The sequence below is a fragment of the Rhinatrema bivittatum genome, chromosome 7 (genome assembly GCF_901001135.1).
Source record: "Rhinatrema bivittatum chromosome 7, aRhiBiv1.1, whole genome shotgun sequence".
Classification (NCBI taxonomy): domain Eukaryota; kingdom Metazoa; phylum Chordata; class Amphibia; order Gymnophiona; family Rhinatrematidae; genus Rhinatrema; species Rhinatrema bivittatum.
This window is the reverse complement of record NC_042621.1, coordinates 78432604-78449666: the sequence shown is the minus strand read 5'-3', so window position 1 is coordinate 78449666 and position 17063 is coordinate 78432604. Positions and strand designations below refer to the sequence as shown.

The 17063-nt window shown below is 46.1% G+C and overlaps 1 protein-coding gene across 5 annotated transcripts in view; it reads left to right on the top strand.

Annotated features, from left to right (window-relative positions):
• RPGRIP1L (RPGRIP1 like) overlaps positions 1 to 17063 on the top strand; it is a 375908-nt gene that overhangs the window by 319845 nt on the left and 39000 nt on the right. For all 5 annotated transcript variants that reach the window (XM_029608561.1, XM_029608562.1, XM_029608558.1 and 2 more), the window contains one exon: positions 11272 to 11356. In XM_029608561.1, the coding sequence (XP_029464421.1) occupies positions 11272 to 11356 (85 nt within the window). The remainder of the gene's footprint in view (positions 1 to 11271; positions 11357 to 17063) is intronic.

The following is a 17063-nucleotide window of genomic DNA, read 5'->3' as shown; positions in this document are numbered from 1 at the left end:
TGTTGGTAAGCCAAAGCAAAGTGGTAAGAAAACACTGGAGGACCTACTAGGTACAGAAGAGGGCCTGGCCCCAGAGAAGGAGGCCTAGTTGAATATAATACCGTCTCCTCTCACTATAGAAACAATGGAAGTTCTGGCAACCAAAATCACCAAGAAATTAGACTCATGGTTAGAAATCATGGTGGATAAGGGTGCACAATTGGTCGCAACAGTTCAAACTATTTCCACATGGCTTGATGAGCTGGAGACAGAGGTACAGGAGATGGAAGACCACCGTTGTGACTCAAAAAATAAAAAAGCTTGAATGCATCAGATGTTTCTTGCAAAGAAGTATAACATTGAAAACTGATCTCGCAAAAATAATCTGAAAATGTACAGTAGGCCTTCCTGAGAAGATGGAAGAAAGAGATCCGTCTACTATCCTCACATAATTGTTACGCATGCCGTTCACAGCAGACCTACAGCACGCCCTCTCACCTCTCTGCAGTAACTCTAGCTCCTGGTTCTTCATCTCTGGCGGCGGTGGGCCATCAGCTCCGTCCTCGGGCCTCCCCGGGTGCCTCCGGCTCAGCTACAGTACCTGGCATTCCTGGTCCAGCCACCACCTCCATTGCTTCACGTCGGGCCTCTCCGTGTGGCCCATGGAAAGACGCTGCTACACAGCGCCACGCCCCTCCCTAGGCGCTGTTGCGTCCATCAGTCGCAGGCGGCTATGACTGATCTGCCTTACCTCTTTTCTACCCTTTTCTTCCTCCTTGGGCAAGATGGCTGCTTCCTTTGCTGAAACCCTTGGCGTCTCCAACTCAGCATGGCGTCCCAGTCCGCCATTCTCCTTCCCTTGGCCTCCTAGGGCACGCGCGCGCATGTTACCTCTGCCTATATACACATCATGGAGGGAACCTCCGGGGTGTTCCCACCGCAGTGGAGATGACTCCTCCCATGGGGAAGGGCCCCGTGGGGAACCACAGCGATAGGCTAAATGCAGAGAGCGGACACTTGTAGGTGGAAAGCTTTACTGTACTGCTGTAGATAGATGGTATGAGGCAGGAAGGAAAGGCACTGGAGTCCGGCAAGGTGCCAATATGTTCTGACAGTCTCAGATGTAGAAGTCTCACCCAGATGTTCAAGGTAGATAGGAACCCGCGGTGCGGTATAAGCCAAGCCATGTGGGTGGAGTGGAGAACCGGATCGTAGAGGTACTCACTGGAGCGTAGTGCAAGCGTCTTCATAGCAATGAAGATGGTGGGACCAAAGGTCCGTGGTGCAGGATACACTGGACTGGTAGGCCTTCGAGGAGTGAGTACCTGATAGTGCAGAAGATCCTGAAATAAAGAGAGAGACCCCCAAAGAGCAGTTGTCAAGTTAGTAGAAACCCTGCAGGGTAGTTGGAAGCGAGAGGCCCCCGAGGAGCGGGTGCCTAGAGCTTCGTCAGGAGCGAGATTCCCCAGAGGGTAGCGAGGTGTCTAAGTGAGCAGCTTAGAGCGATCAAAGTAGCAAAACCGAAGTCCTTGCTAACTCAATGTAGGTAGCGTAGCGGAGGCTTAAATACCCAGAGGTATTGACGTCATGCGGTGGGGACGCCCACGAGATTCCCGCCATGACGTGTACAAAGGCAGAGGCAACGTGCGCGCGCACGCCCTAGGAGGCCACAGGAAGGAGCATGGTAGACTGGGATGCCCATGCTGAGTTGGAGACATCCAGGGTTTCGGCACTCGGCACCGGAGGCAGCCATCTTGCCCAAGGAGGAGGAGAAGGGTAGAAAAGAGGTAAGATAGAGTGGTCACAGCCGTCTGAGACCGAATACAACAGTACCCCCCTTCAAAAGGCCCCCTCCAAGTCCTCTTCCAGGTGGTCTGGGTTTTCGTGGGTGTGCCGGGTGGAATTGACATACCATCTTATCTGTGATGTTGGCCAGCGGTTCTCATGAGTTCTCTTCTGGTCCATAGTTCTCCCAGAAAATGAGATACTCCCATGTCTTGCCTCTCTTACGGACATCCAAGATGTCATCCACGGCATATTCGATGTCGTCCTCAGTGTTCAGACTAGTTGGTTCTGGGGTCTTTTTGGAGAATTCGGAGAGCATCAAGGGTTTTAACAGAGAGACATGGAATGCATTGTGTTTCTTCATTGATGGAGGTAGTTTCAAACTGTAAGTCAGATTTCCTAGTCGCCGATGGATAGCAAAGGGACCCACATAGCGAGGTGAAAAACGTGATGAAGGAAGTTTAAGGTGAAGATACTTGGTACTTAACCAGACTTTATCTCCAGGCTGAAACTGTGGTGCCTTTAGATGATGAGCATCGTAGGTTCTTTTTGCTTTCTGTCCTGCTTTGAGGAGTAGCTCCTTCGTTTGCTTCTAAAGTTGAGATACTTTTGCTGCAGTAGTCTGTGCGGCAGGAGAGGCCACTGATAATGGAATAGGCATAGGAGGCAGCGATTGTCGTCCGTAGATGAGCTGGAAGGGAGAAGACCCCGTAGAAGTAGCAGGATGCAAGTTGATAGCAAATTCTGCCCAAGGCAGTAATTCAGCCCAATCATTCTGCCTTGCATTGACATAGGATCGCAGAAATTGTTTCAGCATTCTATTTATCCTCTCAGTCTGATCGTTAGACTGAGGATGGTAGGCGGAGGTTAATTCCAAGGCGATGTCAAACTTTTGACATAAAGCTCTCTAAAACTTTGCAGTAAATTGTACTCCTCTGTCGGATAGGATATGCTTAGGCATCCCATGAAGACAGAAGATGTGTTTAATAAAGAGTTTTTCTAACTCTGTAGCAGAGGGTAATCCTGGTAACGCTACAAAATGTGCCATTTTGGAGAAGCGGTCAACTGTGACCCAAATGGTGGTGTTTCCATTGGATGATGGCAGGTCTACCACGAAATTGGTTGCTATATGTGTCCAGGGTTCATCCAGCAATGGTAGAGGTTGTAACAAACCCCAAGGACGTCCGGGTTGTGGTTTTTGCTTGGCACAGACAGCGCAGGAACCCACATAAACTTGTACGTCCTTTTTCATGGTTGGCCACCAATACTATAGCTGAAACATAGCTAGGGTGCGACTCTGTCCCGGATGGCCAGCAAGACGGGAATCGTGTGCCCACTTCAACAGCTTCTTCCTTAGATTTCTGGCCACCACCGTCTTCCCAGCAGGTACCGCATGAGTGGCTGCAAGAACCACTCTTCAGCGGTTAATGATGTGACGGGGTTCATCTGGCACATCTTGCAGGGAGAAGGATCATTACAAGGCATCCGCCCGAGTGTTCTTCTCTCCCGGACAATACTTCAGAAGGAAGTCAAATCTGTTAAAGAACAGGGACCATCTTGCTTGATGGTGATTGAATCGTTGAGCATGTCTGAGGTACTCCAAATTTTTGTGATCGGTATACCCTACTATTTGGTGTTGTGCGCCTTCCAGCTAAGGACGCCACTCTTCAAAGGCCAGCTTGATTGCGAGTAACTCCTAATCTCTGATTCCATAATTTCTTTCGGCAGGCGAGAACCGCCTTGAGAAGAAGGAGCAAGGATGGAGCACATTAGATTCAATATACTGGCTTAAAACCTCTCCCACACCAATGTCTGATGTGTCAACCTCGACGATGAATGGAAGATATGGGTCAGGATGGCAGAGGCACGGCTTCGGGGGTGGGTCAGGAGGGCGGTCCCGAGTCCCCCGGCACTGCGGCCTGTGCCAGGAGATGCGAGGTGGCGCGCGCAAGTTACGCCTGCTTCAAGCAGGCGTAACTTGCCCAACAAAGGTGGGGGGGGGGATTTAGGTAGGGCCAGGGGGTGGGTTAGGTAGAGGAAGGGAGGGAAGGTGGGGGGACACGGAAGGAAAGTTCCCTCCGAGGCCGCTCCGATTTCGGAGCGGCCTCAGAGGGAACGGAGGCAGGCTGCGCGGCTCGGTGCGCGCAGGCTGCCGATTTTGCGCAGCCTTGCGCACCCCGACCCCGGATTTTATAAGATACTTGTGGCTATGTGCGTATCTTATAAAATCCGGCGTACTTTTTAAAGATCTACCTCAGAGTGAGATTGTCATCTACTACTGGCTATGTATACAGCATACCCTGTCTACTCACTATCTATAGTCTCTCTACAGCTCAGAAACCCTAGGATCGCAGTTCCAGTATCTGAGGGACTTCAGCCCTGCCGGGCATACCAGCTCACTACTGCCACCTCTGGTGGTTCTACTAACCTGTCTAATAAAAGAACTATCTGTGTCTGTCTCCATACTCAAGCCTAGCCAGTGGTCCCTCTCAGGATATCCTCTTGGGGACGCTGTCATCTGCCATCGGCCCAAGGATTCACCTATTTACTACAGTGTGCTCTCTCCTCCCAATTCAGGAGCTGAGCATAACAGAGTGCTAGCTCTCATTTAATGTCTCCGCCCATCAGACATCAGAACCATAACAGATTGCAACTCAGCACAGAGATTATAACAGAGTACCAACTCCTCCCCTCTGGAGGAGCAAACCTCTAACAGATCACTAACTCCTCCCTCCTGGGGAGCTCACTCATAACAGATTGCTAACTGCTCCCCTCTGGGGGAGCAAACCCTAACAGAGAGTAATTGGTGAAGCCCTAGAAGCAGCGCAGTGCTTTCAGGCCTGTAGGTTGGGGCCAGTCCTGGATACTTTCTAATTTCTTGGGGTCCATCTGAAACTCGTTCTTAGAAACAATGTATCCCAGGAAGGGTACAGACTCCTTGTAGAATTCGCACTTTTCAAGCTTTGCGTATAGGTGGTACTCACGCAGGCGCCTTAAAACTTTCTTGACATCCTCCTGATGAGTTTGCAGATCTTGGGAGAAGATCAATGTATCATCAAGATATACTATTACACATTGATAAGGTAAGCCCCGTAAGAAGTCGTTCATCATATTTTGAAAGACTGTGGGTGCATTACTCAAACCAAAGGGCATGATGACATATTCGAAGTGTCCATCGCAGGTGTTAAAAGCAGTCTTCCATTCGTCTCCTTCACGAATACACCACAAGTTGTAAGCTCCTTTAAGGTCTAATTTGGAGAATATCTTGGCTCCTTGGCGCCTGTCGAACAGTTCAGAAATTAAGGGCAGGGGATACCCGTCCTTGATGGTAATCATGTTACCAGGCGATCCTCATTCCCACCAGCCACCCAGCTGTCTACATTCCTAATAATCGAATCACCAACTATGACGGCCGACCTAACCCTTCCCTCCTCGGCAGTAGGCCTTGGTGAGATATCCTCAGTGCGAAAGGACAATGCATTACCTGGAGAGCAGGTCCTTGCTACAGGATCCTTTCCTGCTGCAACAGGTTGATGCTCTCCAATCATGAGACCTTCTTCCTCCAAGGCAGCACCAGAGCTGCCAGTCTGAAGTTGGGACTTGGCTACAATGTCCCTGAAGGTCTCATCTATATACCTCTCTGTCTGCCTCAGCTCCTCCAGGTCTGCCACTCTAGCCTCCAGAGATCGGACTCGTTCTCTGAGAGCCAGGAGCTCTTTGCATCACATGCACATGTACAACTTCTCACTGGCGGGTAAAAAATCATACATGTGACACTCATGCAAAAGACTGGGAAGCCCCCCTCTTGCTGCTGGACTGCTGCCTTCATCTCAATTTTGTTCAGTTCCTAGTTAAGTTTTAGATTGTTATGGGAGTAGGAATGTGTCTAATTAACGTTCTTAAAATGTACTAGTGAATTCACTATTTGTCTGGTAGTGGCCTACATGGGACTGATCAAACTCTCAATAAAGTTTTTGTTTGTTTGTTTGTTTTTTGTGAAAGTGGCACCTGCCTATAAATTAAAGGATGAGCTAAGGGTGGGTGGGTGAGGGTTGGGAAATGCAAACAGTCTAATTTCAGTTGTCAGCCAGAGTGACTCACTGCTGTCTTGATTAACAAATATTGGTACCTATTCAAACCAAATCACACTACCTCAACACCTTACTAAGGTGAGTAACTGAACTGAATTCAACCTTTTTACTTAAGTATACACTGCTCCTAGCTTATTTCTAGCTTCTAGCTACTTTTTTTTTTTTTAATACAAACACTCAGTTCTGCTTACTAGCTGCCTTACAGACTTTTAAAAATAAACACACTATCTATTGCTTACTAGCTGCCTTACTGACTGACTATTTAAAAATACAAACAGTCTAACTTGTTTATTCGCTGCCTTACTGACTATTAAAAGGACAAACACACTAAATAATATTCCCAAATAGTTAACTTTGCCCCATTACTTTTAAAAAAGACAATGTCCCAATCAAAAACTTACTGATTCCTTTCAGCCACCAGCAAGGTGATCTTCTCCTCTCAGTGCTCCCTTACCTCCCCTGCCCTTTCCCCCCCCCCCCCCCCCCTACCTTTGATAACTTCTTTTGTTTGTTTTAAAACTTACTTCAACCCTGGGGCTGAAGTAAGTTGCGCGCTTGCCAGTGCACGATCCCGGACCCAGCAGCCATGCAGAGGCCTCTGGCCATGCCCCCTCCCCACCCCCAGACCGCCCTGCCCCCTCCCCACCCCTTTTGTAAAGCTCCGGGATTTACACGCATCGCCTGGCATATTTTTTGAAAAGGCCCGGCGAAGCGTGTAAAGCCCTGGGACACATGTAAGTCCTGAGGCTTGCTAAAAGGGGCGGGGCAGGGGCCAGAATCTTCTGACACAGCGGCCATTTGCCGCTGTGTCAGAGATTGCATGCTGAAGTAAGTTTTGAAATAAAAGAACAAATAGCTAAGCTTTTAAAAACGTATATCAATCAAGATTAAAGAAGGTTTTTGTAAATTATTAATGCTAAAGCGCCTGAAACCACTTTTACACCCTAATGACTTTAGAACAATTTTACAGTCATTAATTTTTACAGGATCTGACTACTGCAACTCTTTCCTGTTAGGCTTACCGACCTTTACAGATTCTCCAGAACTCTGCTGCTAGAATATTAACAGGTTGCAAAAAAAAGGAACACATCACCCCCATAATGAAATCGCTGCACTGGCTTCCTATCGTAAAACGTATTGATTTTAAGGTACTTTGTATTTTGCACAAAGCAATCTAAGGCAATCAAGTAGAATGGTTAAATGCAGTGGTCCGGCTTCATATACCTCAGCAGAACCTTAGATCGTCCAACAAAGGTCTATTATCAATACCGTCAGTCTCTACAGCACGACTCACTACAGTTAGAGAGAGAGCCATTTCATTAGCGGGACCCAGATTATGGAATTCTCTTCCAGAGGTTACAGAGCGATCTAAAGTTGTTTAGAAAACATCTCAAAACTTGGCTTTTCGAGCAAGCATATAAGGATGGCATTGGATAATTCATTTCCACCTACATTGCACAATTTTACAATGTTTTTATTTTGATTATTTTAGATCACTTTTTATTTAGTAATAGTTTTAGCTACTTAATCAAGTATTTAGAAATGCTAATTTTATCCTAGTAGTTATTTATAGTTTTTACGATTACTGAAGGCTTGTATTTAATTAATTTTCAACATTTTATTTACGATTATTATATTATACATTTTTGATCTTGTTGTTTTTATGTACATTTTAATTAACCTTTTAGATTTAATCTTGTTTATTATTTTACAGTTCACTAATTTCCTTGGGTTTTTTTGTTTTTGTTTGTAAACCGTTGTGATGGCATGTTCCAAACATCGGTATATAAAAGTTTTATAAATAAAATAAGAAGGAAAAGGTAGGGGGGGGGAGGGAAGGGGGGGTGGGAGCTCCGATTGTGCACCCCCCTTGTGCGCGCCGGGTAGCGTGCACACATGTACGCTGTGCATACTGCTTTTAAAATCTACCCCAAAGTTTTTAAAAGAGAATTAAAAACCTAGTTTTTTAACAAAGCCTAAATGGAATCCAGCTAAGTTCATTTTTAACTACCTAATTTCTAATATTATATATTACTACTTTTATGTTATTTTATACTGTATGAAGCATTATTGAGAGAGACTGTTTTTAGCAAAGCAGATTGTGAAGCTTTGAACCTGATGGTAAAACTAACTTATACTTTTATCTTACTCTTATTTTGTTCTTTTATGCTAATATTTCCTGTTTTACTAATTAGTACGTTTAGATAACACTATATTTATATGCTTTTATCTTTTATTACGAGCTTGTTTTACATTATCACTATGGGGCAGATTTTCAAAGGGGTATGCACGTACCCCTCGAAAACCTGCCTCAAGCTCCCCCTGCGCACACCGAGCCTATGTTGTATAGGCTGCCGGCGCGCGCAAAGCCCCGGGACGTGTCGGCCGCAGGTCGCGGCCGGCGCATCATCGGGGGCGTTCTGGGGGCAGGGCCGCGGCCTCCGGACCAGCCCCCGGACCGGAACATGGCGCGCCAGCAGCCGGCCCAGTGTGCGCAAGTAACGCCTGCCTCGGGCAGGCGTAACTTTTTGAACAAAGGTGGGGGGGGGGTTTAGATAGGGCTGGGGGGTGGGTTAGGGAGGGGAAGGTGCAGGGAGTGGAAGGAAAGTTCCCTCCGATGCTGCTCCGATTTCGTTTCGGCCTCGGAGGGAACGGAGGCAGGCTGCGTGGCTCGGCACGCAACCTCGGATTTTTGTTTGCGCCGGTCGCGCGAACAAAAGTACGTGCGGGCGTAGTTTTTTTAAATCTGCCCCTATGTATTTATGTTCTTAATTTTGTGAATCGTTGTGACGATATAACTGAATGACAGTATAAAAAAAATCTGTTAAATAAAATAAATACTTTTCTTCACTGAGAGGATGGTAGATGCCTGAAATGCCCTTCCGGAGGAAGTGGTAAAGACTAAAACTATGAAGGTTTCAAAGGGGCATGGGATAAATACTGAATCCCTAAAAGGCTAAAGGATGGGAATAAATAAAAAAGCTTAACCGGCACAGAGCGGCAGTTACTACCCTTAAGAGAAACATGGGGGTAACCTGCATGGAGCGGCAGTTACTACCTTGGGAAGCTTGCTGGGCAGACTAGATGGACCATTTTGGTCTTTTTCTACCATCATTACTATGTTACTATGTTGTGTACTATCTAAAGCATCCAGCCCTTTTATACTTGGACTACCCTGGTTGAGTCTTCATCAACCATCTATTGATTGGAATTCCTTACAGATTGACCACTGGGGTCCATGCTTCCGAGAACATTGTATCGCTGCATCTTTGTCTCCAGCCTTTCACTTTGAACCATCTTGTCTGAAGTGCCAGTTTTGCTGCTCCAATGTACATCTTGTTCCTATGTGAATTCTGAACTGTTGTCCTCCTGCCAAAGTACCTTTGTCCATCGATCAGTTCTTGTCCAAGCTTTCAGCCTTTTCTTCATTTAAGTCTTCTGCTTTGAATGATTTTTCAGTCCAGTCTCAAAACCAAAGAATCTCTGGATCTTGGGTCTAGACTCCCAAGCCCCCAGTTGTTAAAATAGTACCTTCATCTCCTCAGAAGCCAAAGAGAAGAGGCTTGAGGAGGGGGGGTACTGTTAGAATCCAGCTGCCTTCCCAGACTCCTTGGCAGCAGACATTCACCATGCAGCAGGGAGCTGCCATTGCATGCTCTGACGCAAGTAATACTAGGACCCAGCGAAGAGACGCTTAGGTTGTGCATGCGCATCAGTGAGCACGATTTGGCGAATGTTGGCGGGAGAGTCGGATACCGCTCCAATGATAATGTCACACACTCAAGACTATTTAGCCTGCCTGGACTTGGATTCATTGTCTCAGCAAAAAGGTCTCTTGGTTCCTGCTCCTCCTGGTTCCAGTCTTCTGTCTTGCTCAAGCCCTCCAGCCTGGTTCCTGTTTTTGGCTTTAGCTTGGTTCCACCTTCTCAGCCTTCAGCTTTGTTTCAGTCTTCACCAGCTCTGCTGCAGTCTTCAGCTCCACTTCAGCCATCAGCCTTGCCCTTGCCTGGCTTCAGCGCAAGCCTGGTCTTTGGATAGACTTTTGGTCTCAGTCATAGTCTGAGCTCTGCCAAGGCTCGCTCACCCGCTGTTGGCGTGAGTCTCAGAACTCTGCCTACGAGGCTGTGTCACAGCAAGAGGGGCTTTCTGTCTCCTCTCTCTCTCCCTATCCCATGTTCCCCCATTCCCTCCCTATCCAGCAGTAGCCTTTTCCCATAGCTCTTCCTCTTCCCTGCAACAGAATTCCCATTTCCTCCTTTCTTCAGTCTCCTGACGTTAGCAAGCAAGGAAAATATCATCCCCTTCCTCTCCTATACCAACAGCAGTGTCAGATGCCTCATGATTGTGGTTGAAGGGAACCAGCAACGGGAGGCAGTGTTCTACCTCTCTTGAACTCAGTAGGGGGGTGGAATGTTGGTAACAGAAGGGGAGGCAGGAGACATTGCTGAAAGGCAGTGCTGTTCTTTTCTATCCTGGGAACACAATCAGGGTAGTCTCCTGTTAGGGCCAGCAGATGCAGGATGAGGCAAGGCTGCAGGAACAGCTGCTGCACGTACATTTTGCTTCTTCCATGTACCCCTTCTACAGCTGTACCAGCTGGACAGAGAAGAGGCACAGCCAACGAGAACTGACACAAGAGCCATGCAACTCCAGACAGAGCATAACTCTTCATGCCATGGCATGCATATCCCCTGCCTGTGTCTTGGTATGCATACCACAGTTTGAGAAATGTTGCTTTGGCAGATGCTCCATGACAGCATACACATGGTGTGAATGGTTGTCCTACTGAGTTTGGAGAACATGTGTTACATGTAAGCAGTTTCACTTTCTTATTGTCTATCTGTATACACATGAATTAATACCAGGTCTTTTGTTTTTGTGACACTGTAGAAGGAAAAACATATTAAAAAGTCATTTTTTCCAATGAAAATCTAAGCCTTTGGCTTTGTTCAGTCCACTGCTCTGTACCTTGGTTATTGCATGTTATGGCAGGAGAGGAGGATTAAATTACCCAGGCTGTCAGAAAGGACAAGCACTCTGCCATACATTATCATTATCACTGGCTTCTCGGGTGAAAGAAAATGCAGTAAATCCTCTTCAGTACAAAGTAATAAAGGCCGCTGGCTTTTACAATCATGACTGCCAGTGCCATTAACAGAAAATGACAGCTATGTGGCATACTTAGATGTTGCTTGTATCTTTCTTGACACTGTGCACATAAACCTGCCAGTACATGACATCGGATCACATGAGTGTTCAGACTGAATTCTAACTTTAACTGCTGTTTTCTTTTCTTTGCTTTGAGAAAGCACTGAGGAAGAAAAAGTGTTACTTTTTTTCTTCATTTTAAAGACAACACCAAAAGGTAACTGTCTATTTATAGTAAATGATCATTTTCCCCATTTGTTTGTTTTAGTGATTTATGTGGATAAAGAGAATAACCAAGGAAGAAGAGAATTTTTAAAGACAGTACTCGAAGGACCCGAGTCAAATAATGGCAGGTAAAAATTGATGTAATATGTCAAATTATGTGTTCAAGTAGTTATTTAGCAGGCTCTTTTGGACATGAGATGCTCACTGAAACATTCTATTTGAAAAAATAGTTTAAATATTGTTTAAATATCTTAGGAAGTTATCTTAGGAGATTATAGATAAGTCTTATCCAGCTAACTTGCTTAAACATTTTCTTTTGAATATCTGCCTCTTGGTTCATAATATCATTAAATTTTACATCTGTAATTTAAGAGGAAAAATTTGAAAGTGATTTACACAAGTTAAAAGCATTTTACCCACATTAATCAACTTTCTGTAAATTATCCTCCCTCAATATGGCTAAAAGAGACATTTCGTAGACTTCTATCCACATTGAGAAGAGATATGTTTAGGTCAGGAGAGGAAAACTAACTACATGTTTAGATGGCATTCTTAAATCTTCGTGCATACTTTTCCAGCAAAAAGAACAGGTACAAGTGATCACACATAATTTCTATATGCAGAAAGTTTCAAAGCAAAACTATGCACATACTTTCACTTTGAAAATTGGTACAAAGCCTGCAGGTAAAAAGTCTGCATGAGTTGGGGGGGGGTTTTCAATTAAATGTTAATTGAGCAATATGTACAACATCAACAAATGTCACCATAACTGACTCAAGCATAAAAGTGAACAGAGCTTCAAAACAGATTTATTCCCCCCCCCCCCCCCCCCCCGTCCTCTCTAATACCCCTCTCCTCCCCAGCCTATATCATTAAGAACATAAGATCATGCCATACTGGGTCAGACCAAGCGTCCATCAAGCCCAGCATCCTGTTTCCAACAGAGGCCAATCCAGGCCATAAGAAACTGGCAACTACCCAAAAACTAAGTCTATTCCATGTTACCGCTGCTAGTAATAGCAGTGGCTATTTTCTAAGTCAACTTAATTAATAGCAGGTAATGGACTTCTCCTCCAAGAACTTATCCAATCCTTTTTTTAAACACAGCTATACTAACTGCACTAACCATATCCTCTGCCATCAAATTCCAGAGTTTAATTGTGCATTGAGTAAAAAAGAACTTTCTCCGATTTGTTTTAAATGTGCCACTGCTAACTTCATGGAGTGCCCCCTAGTCTTTCTATTATCTGAAAGAGAAAATAACCAATTCACATCTACCCATTCCAGACCTCTCATGATTTTAAGCACGTCTATCATATTCCCCCCTCAGCCATCTCTTATCCAAGCTGAAAAGTCCTAACATAGTCTTTCCTCATAGGGGAGCTGTTTCATTCCCCTTATCATTTTGGTCGCCCTTCTCTGTACCTTCTCCATCGCAATTATATCTTTTTTGAGATGCGGCGACCAGAATTGTACACAGTATTCAAGATGTGGTCTCATCATGGAGCGATACAGAGGCATTAAAGATGACTGGACCAGCCTGCTACCCTGGGCCGAATATGCGCTGAATTCCCATATCTCAGCAGCTACGGGGTCTTCCTCATTTCAGATAGTGTATGGGAGCAGCCAAGCCCACCACTGCCTGTCCCCATCACGGTTGCATCTCCGACAGCTCAACTCTCCGCCGATGAGTTCCAACGCGCCCTGATCAGGGCCGGCCAGGCAGCTAAGAAGTATGCGGACCAGCACAGAAGGCCGTACCCGCCTCTCAAGCCCGGCCAAAAGCTTTGCTTGAGCACGCAGTTCATCCGGTTGAAGCTGCCCTCATCGCGACTGGCCCCGCGATTCATCGGACAGTTTTCCATCATCCGGCAGAAGTTCAACATGCTGGGTGCTGTCTCGCACCAACTTCGTCTCCCTCCATCTCTCAAGATTCACAACATGTTCCACGTCTCCCTACTGAAGCCTCTGGTACTGTCATGGCCTTCCAGCACGCCTCCGACCCCGCAACCTGTTGCCTCTGAAGATGACCTCACCTATCAAGTCCGAGAGGTTCTAGATGTGAGGAAACACTGGAGGAAATGGGAGTTCCTGATAGCGTGGGAAGGCTTCGGCCCCGAGGAGAACTCCTGGGAACCACTGGCTAATATCCTGGACCGGAATTTGCTGGAGCAGTTCCACAAGGACCATCCAGCTAAACCCAGGTCTCCGGGCAGACGCCCTAAAGAGGGGGGTACTGTTGTGTTCCGCGGCCATGGCGCCCCACAACCACGGCCCCCTACCTTGGCCACGGCGTTCCTTCACCGCGGGAGCCCCAGGGGAGGGCTCCGATTCGGGCCGTCACTCCCGCGCGACCCCCGGTGCTGCTCGCTGCAGGGGGAGCCGGCCTGCTTCCCCCTCGTGGCGTCCAGCGGCGTCTCTCCTCCGCGGGGCAAAATCCAAGATGGCCACCGCTATCCTTAGGCACGAGGCCACGCCTCCTTTACAAATTTAAAGGGACCTAATCCCTTTAAATGGCTTCACCTGTTCTCCATCAGCTAGAGCAGGGGAAGTATAAAAGGCAGCTTCCTCTGCTCATCCAGTAACTTGGCAACGTTCCACGTAGTCTAGTCTGCTTGCTTCGGTGAGTTCCAGGGGTGAAGACACAGCTCCTCTTTCCGTCTCTTCATCCGCCTCCGCAGTCGCATCAGTCTCTAGTGCCCAGGGTCAGCCGGTCCTGTCTCCTGCTCTGCCTCGCCACCCGACGAGAGAACCTATGGATCGCCTGAAAGGTATACCATCCTCCCGTCGGTCAAGGGTTCACAAGCCTGAGCACAACAGATGCATATAATTCCCATGGCACGTCTGTACATGAAAAGTGCCTAGTCGACCTTAAGGTCTCAGTGGCTACAGACCTTGCAAGATCTGCAGTACAGCATCCGGATAATGCAACCACTTAAGGACACTCTGACATGGTGCAGGACAGTTCCAATCTTGTCAAGCAAATCCCTTTTCAAATTTCTCCAATCCAAATTGTCCTTATGACAGATGTGTCCAACCTAGGATGGGGAGCTCATATTGATGGATTCTGAACCCAGTGGTCTTGGTCTGCATCAAATAAACTTCCTGGAGCTCCAGGTGATTTGGTATGCTCTATAGGCTTTCAAAGATCAGCTGTCTAAAAGTTATTCTTGTACAGACAAACAATCAAGTGTATTACATCAACAGAGAGGTATGGCTGGGTCAGGAGGCTGTCCAGTTGTGGGGCTAGGCCATGTATCAAGGGATGGTTCTCAGAGCAACTTACCTGGCTGGAATGGAGATTGTGTTGGAGACAGACTGAGTCAGTCCTTACAACCACAAGAGTGTCCCTGAACCAGGTGGTAGTAAACCAGCTATTCTTCCACTGGGGAACTCCAGTGGTGGATCTCTTCACATTTCCTTGCAACAAGAAGTTCCCACTGTTCTGCTGCAGATCAAGGGCATGTGGCAAGGTAACCTCAGACGCTTTTGCCTTGCATTGGGGCAGGAGCTTTCTTTATGCATATTCTCTGATTCTGCTAGTGGTGAAGTTTTGTTAGAGCTCAAAGACAACAAGGAGGTCATGATTTTTATAGCCCCCCTTTGGCCAAATCAGTTCTGGTTCTTGCTCCTATGGGACAAGTCCATCCAGGAACCATCAGGCTGGGGTTTCCCCAGATCTCAACTCAGAATCAAGATATCCCTATCGCTCACCGCTTGGGTGTTCAGAGGTTGATTCTGCAAACCCTTGACCTCTCAGAGAATGTGTCTTATGTTCTTTTAGCTTCAAGAACAGCTTTCACTAGGAAATCCTATGCACTAAAGTATGGTTTGCCATGTGCTATGAGCCAAAGGCCCTAGATCCTTTCTTCTGCACCACAGAAAAATTACGTTCTACATTTATCTGTCACTGGTGTCAAGATCAACTTGGTAAGGATTCACCTTAATGCAATTGGCGCATACCATCACCATGAAGAAGGTAAGCCCATCTCTATACAGCCTATAATTGTACATGTCATGCAGGGCCTGCTTCATTTGAATCCATCTATCAGATCTCCTGCTGTGTCTTGGGACCTCAGTTTGGTTTTGTCCCAGCTGATTAAAGCTCTTTTTGAACCTCTACACTCCTGTGACCTGAAGTACCTGACCTGGAAAGTCATATTTATGGTGGTGGTTACTTCGGCATGCAGAGTCAGTGAACTTCAGGCTCTAGTAACTTATCTACCTTGCACACCCATCCTAAGTTCTTGCCTAAGGTGTGTCGGAATTCCTTCTTAACCAATCCAATTATCCTAAATTTTTTCCAGGATGCATGTTTACCAAAATGAAGAAGCACTGCACAGTCTGGACTGAAAGAGAGTCTTGATCTTCTGGAGAGAGCTGAAGTTCATAGAAAGCCCACCCAACTTTTTGTTTCTTTCGATGCAAAATAAGCTAGGGATCATTTTTGCCAAACAGATTCTAATTGGCTGGCAGATTGTATCTCCTTCTGTTATGCCCAGGCAGGTTTGAATCTGGTAGGCCATGTTAAGGCTCATGCTGTCCAAGCCATGGCAGCATTGGTGGCTCACCCGCAACCAGCCCCATGGAAGAGATCTGCAAGGCTAGGACATGGAGTTCTTGCCACTCATTCACATTGCATTACTATCTGGATACAGATGGCTGAGGCGACAAGTTTGGCCAGTGTGTCCTTCAGAACTCGTTTGAGGTGTAGAACCCAACTTTTTTCTGCCTAGGGCCTGTTTTTGTTCCAGATTGCCACCTGTAGTTTAAAAATAAAATTCAAAAAAGCTGGGATGCCAACAAAAACATTGTCCTTGTACCAGTTGGCACTATTTGTTGCTGCCCCTTTTTACATTGGAGGAAGCCTATAGTAAGGGATTACCTATGCCTGAGGACTGCCATCCTGCTTGTCCTTAGACAAAGCAGAGTTGCTTACCTATAACCGGTGTTGTCTGAGGACTGTAGGATGTCATTCCTCACAAACCCACCTACCTCCCCATGAAATTGGTTTCTCCATTTTTCATTTAATTTCTTGTAAATACAAGACTGAAGGGTCCTCACTTGGTCATGTGAAAGAGTAGTATGTCATGTGTGTGCCCAGTGAAATTCAGTCCAAGTTCTAGAAACTTTGACGTAGTATTTCTGTGCTGGGCTCCGTTAGATGATGTCAGCCATGTGAGGACTGACATCCCACTGTCCTCAGAAAATACCTGTTACTGGTAAACAACTGTGCTTTACATACTACAAAATAAATCTAAGTGTAGTAAAATGTTAAAATAATTATCACTCATAAATAAATATAACAAACATATCCCCACTGAATTTTACTCAACATCTATATTCCAATATACTGTGACACCATGCGCAGTCTTGGGCTAGTTAGAAAACAGATTCAGGCTGGACTCTGGCTGTTCTCTCATAAACGTCTTTATTAAAACAAAACAGAAGCAGCTCTCCTTACCTTCGCAGTTCACAAAATCAAGACAATATAACTTACATTTCATCAGTATTAGCCTTCCTTAGGCTTCCATCATCTCTTCCCTGCAGCCCCAGTGTTCTCCCTGGGCCTTGCTTATTCCCTTCTAAGGAGAACACCCTCAGAGTGGAATTCCCTTCCTGTCTGTGGCTTAATGTGAACCAGGCTAAATGCCTGGTTCCAGTCTTTTAAGGAGGATTTAACATATGCTCCTTCACATATATATAAAAAATTATTAAATATACTTCATATCTTCAATAAAATGTAACAAAGAGCATATCCTGAATAGCTGTGACCCACCAGCTTAAAGCCCAAACAGTAAATCAGATAGGCATTGCATTTTATTTATATAAAAT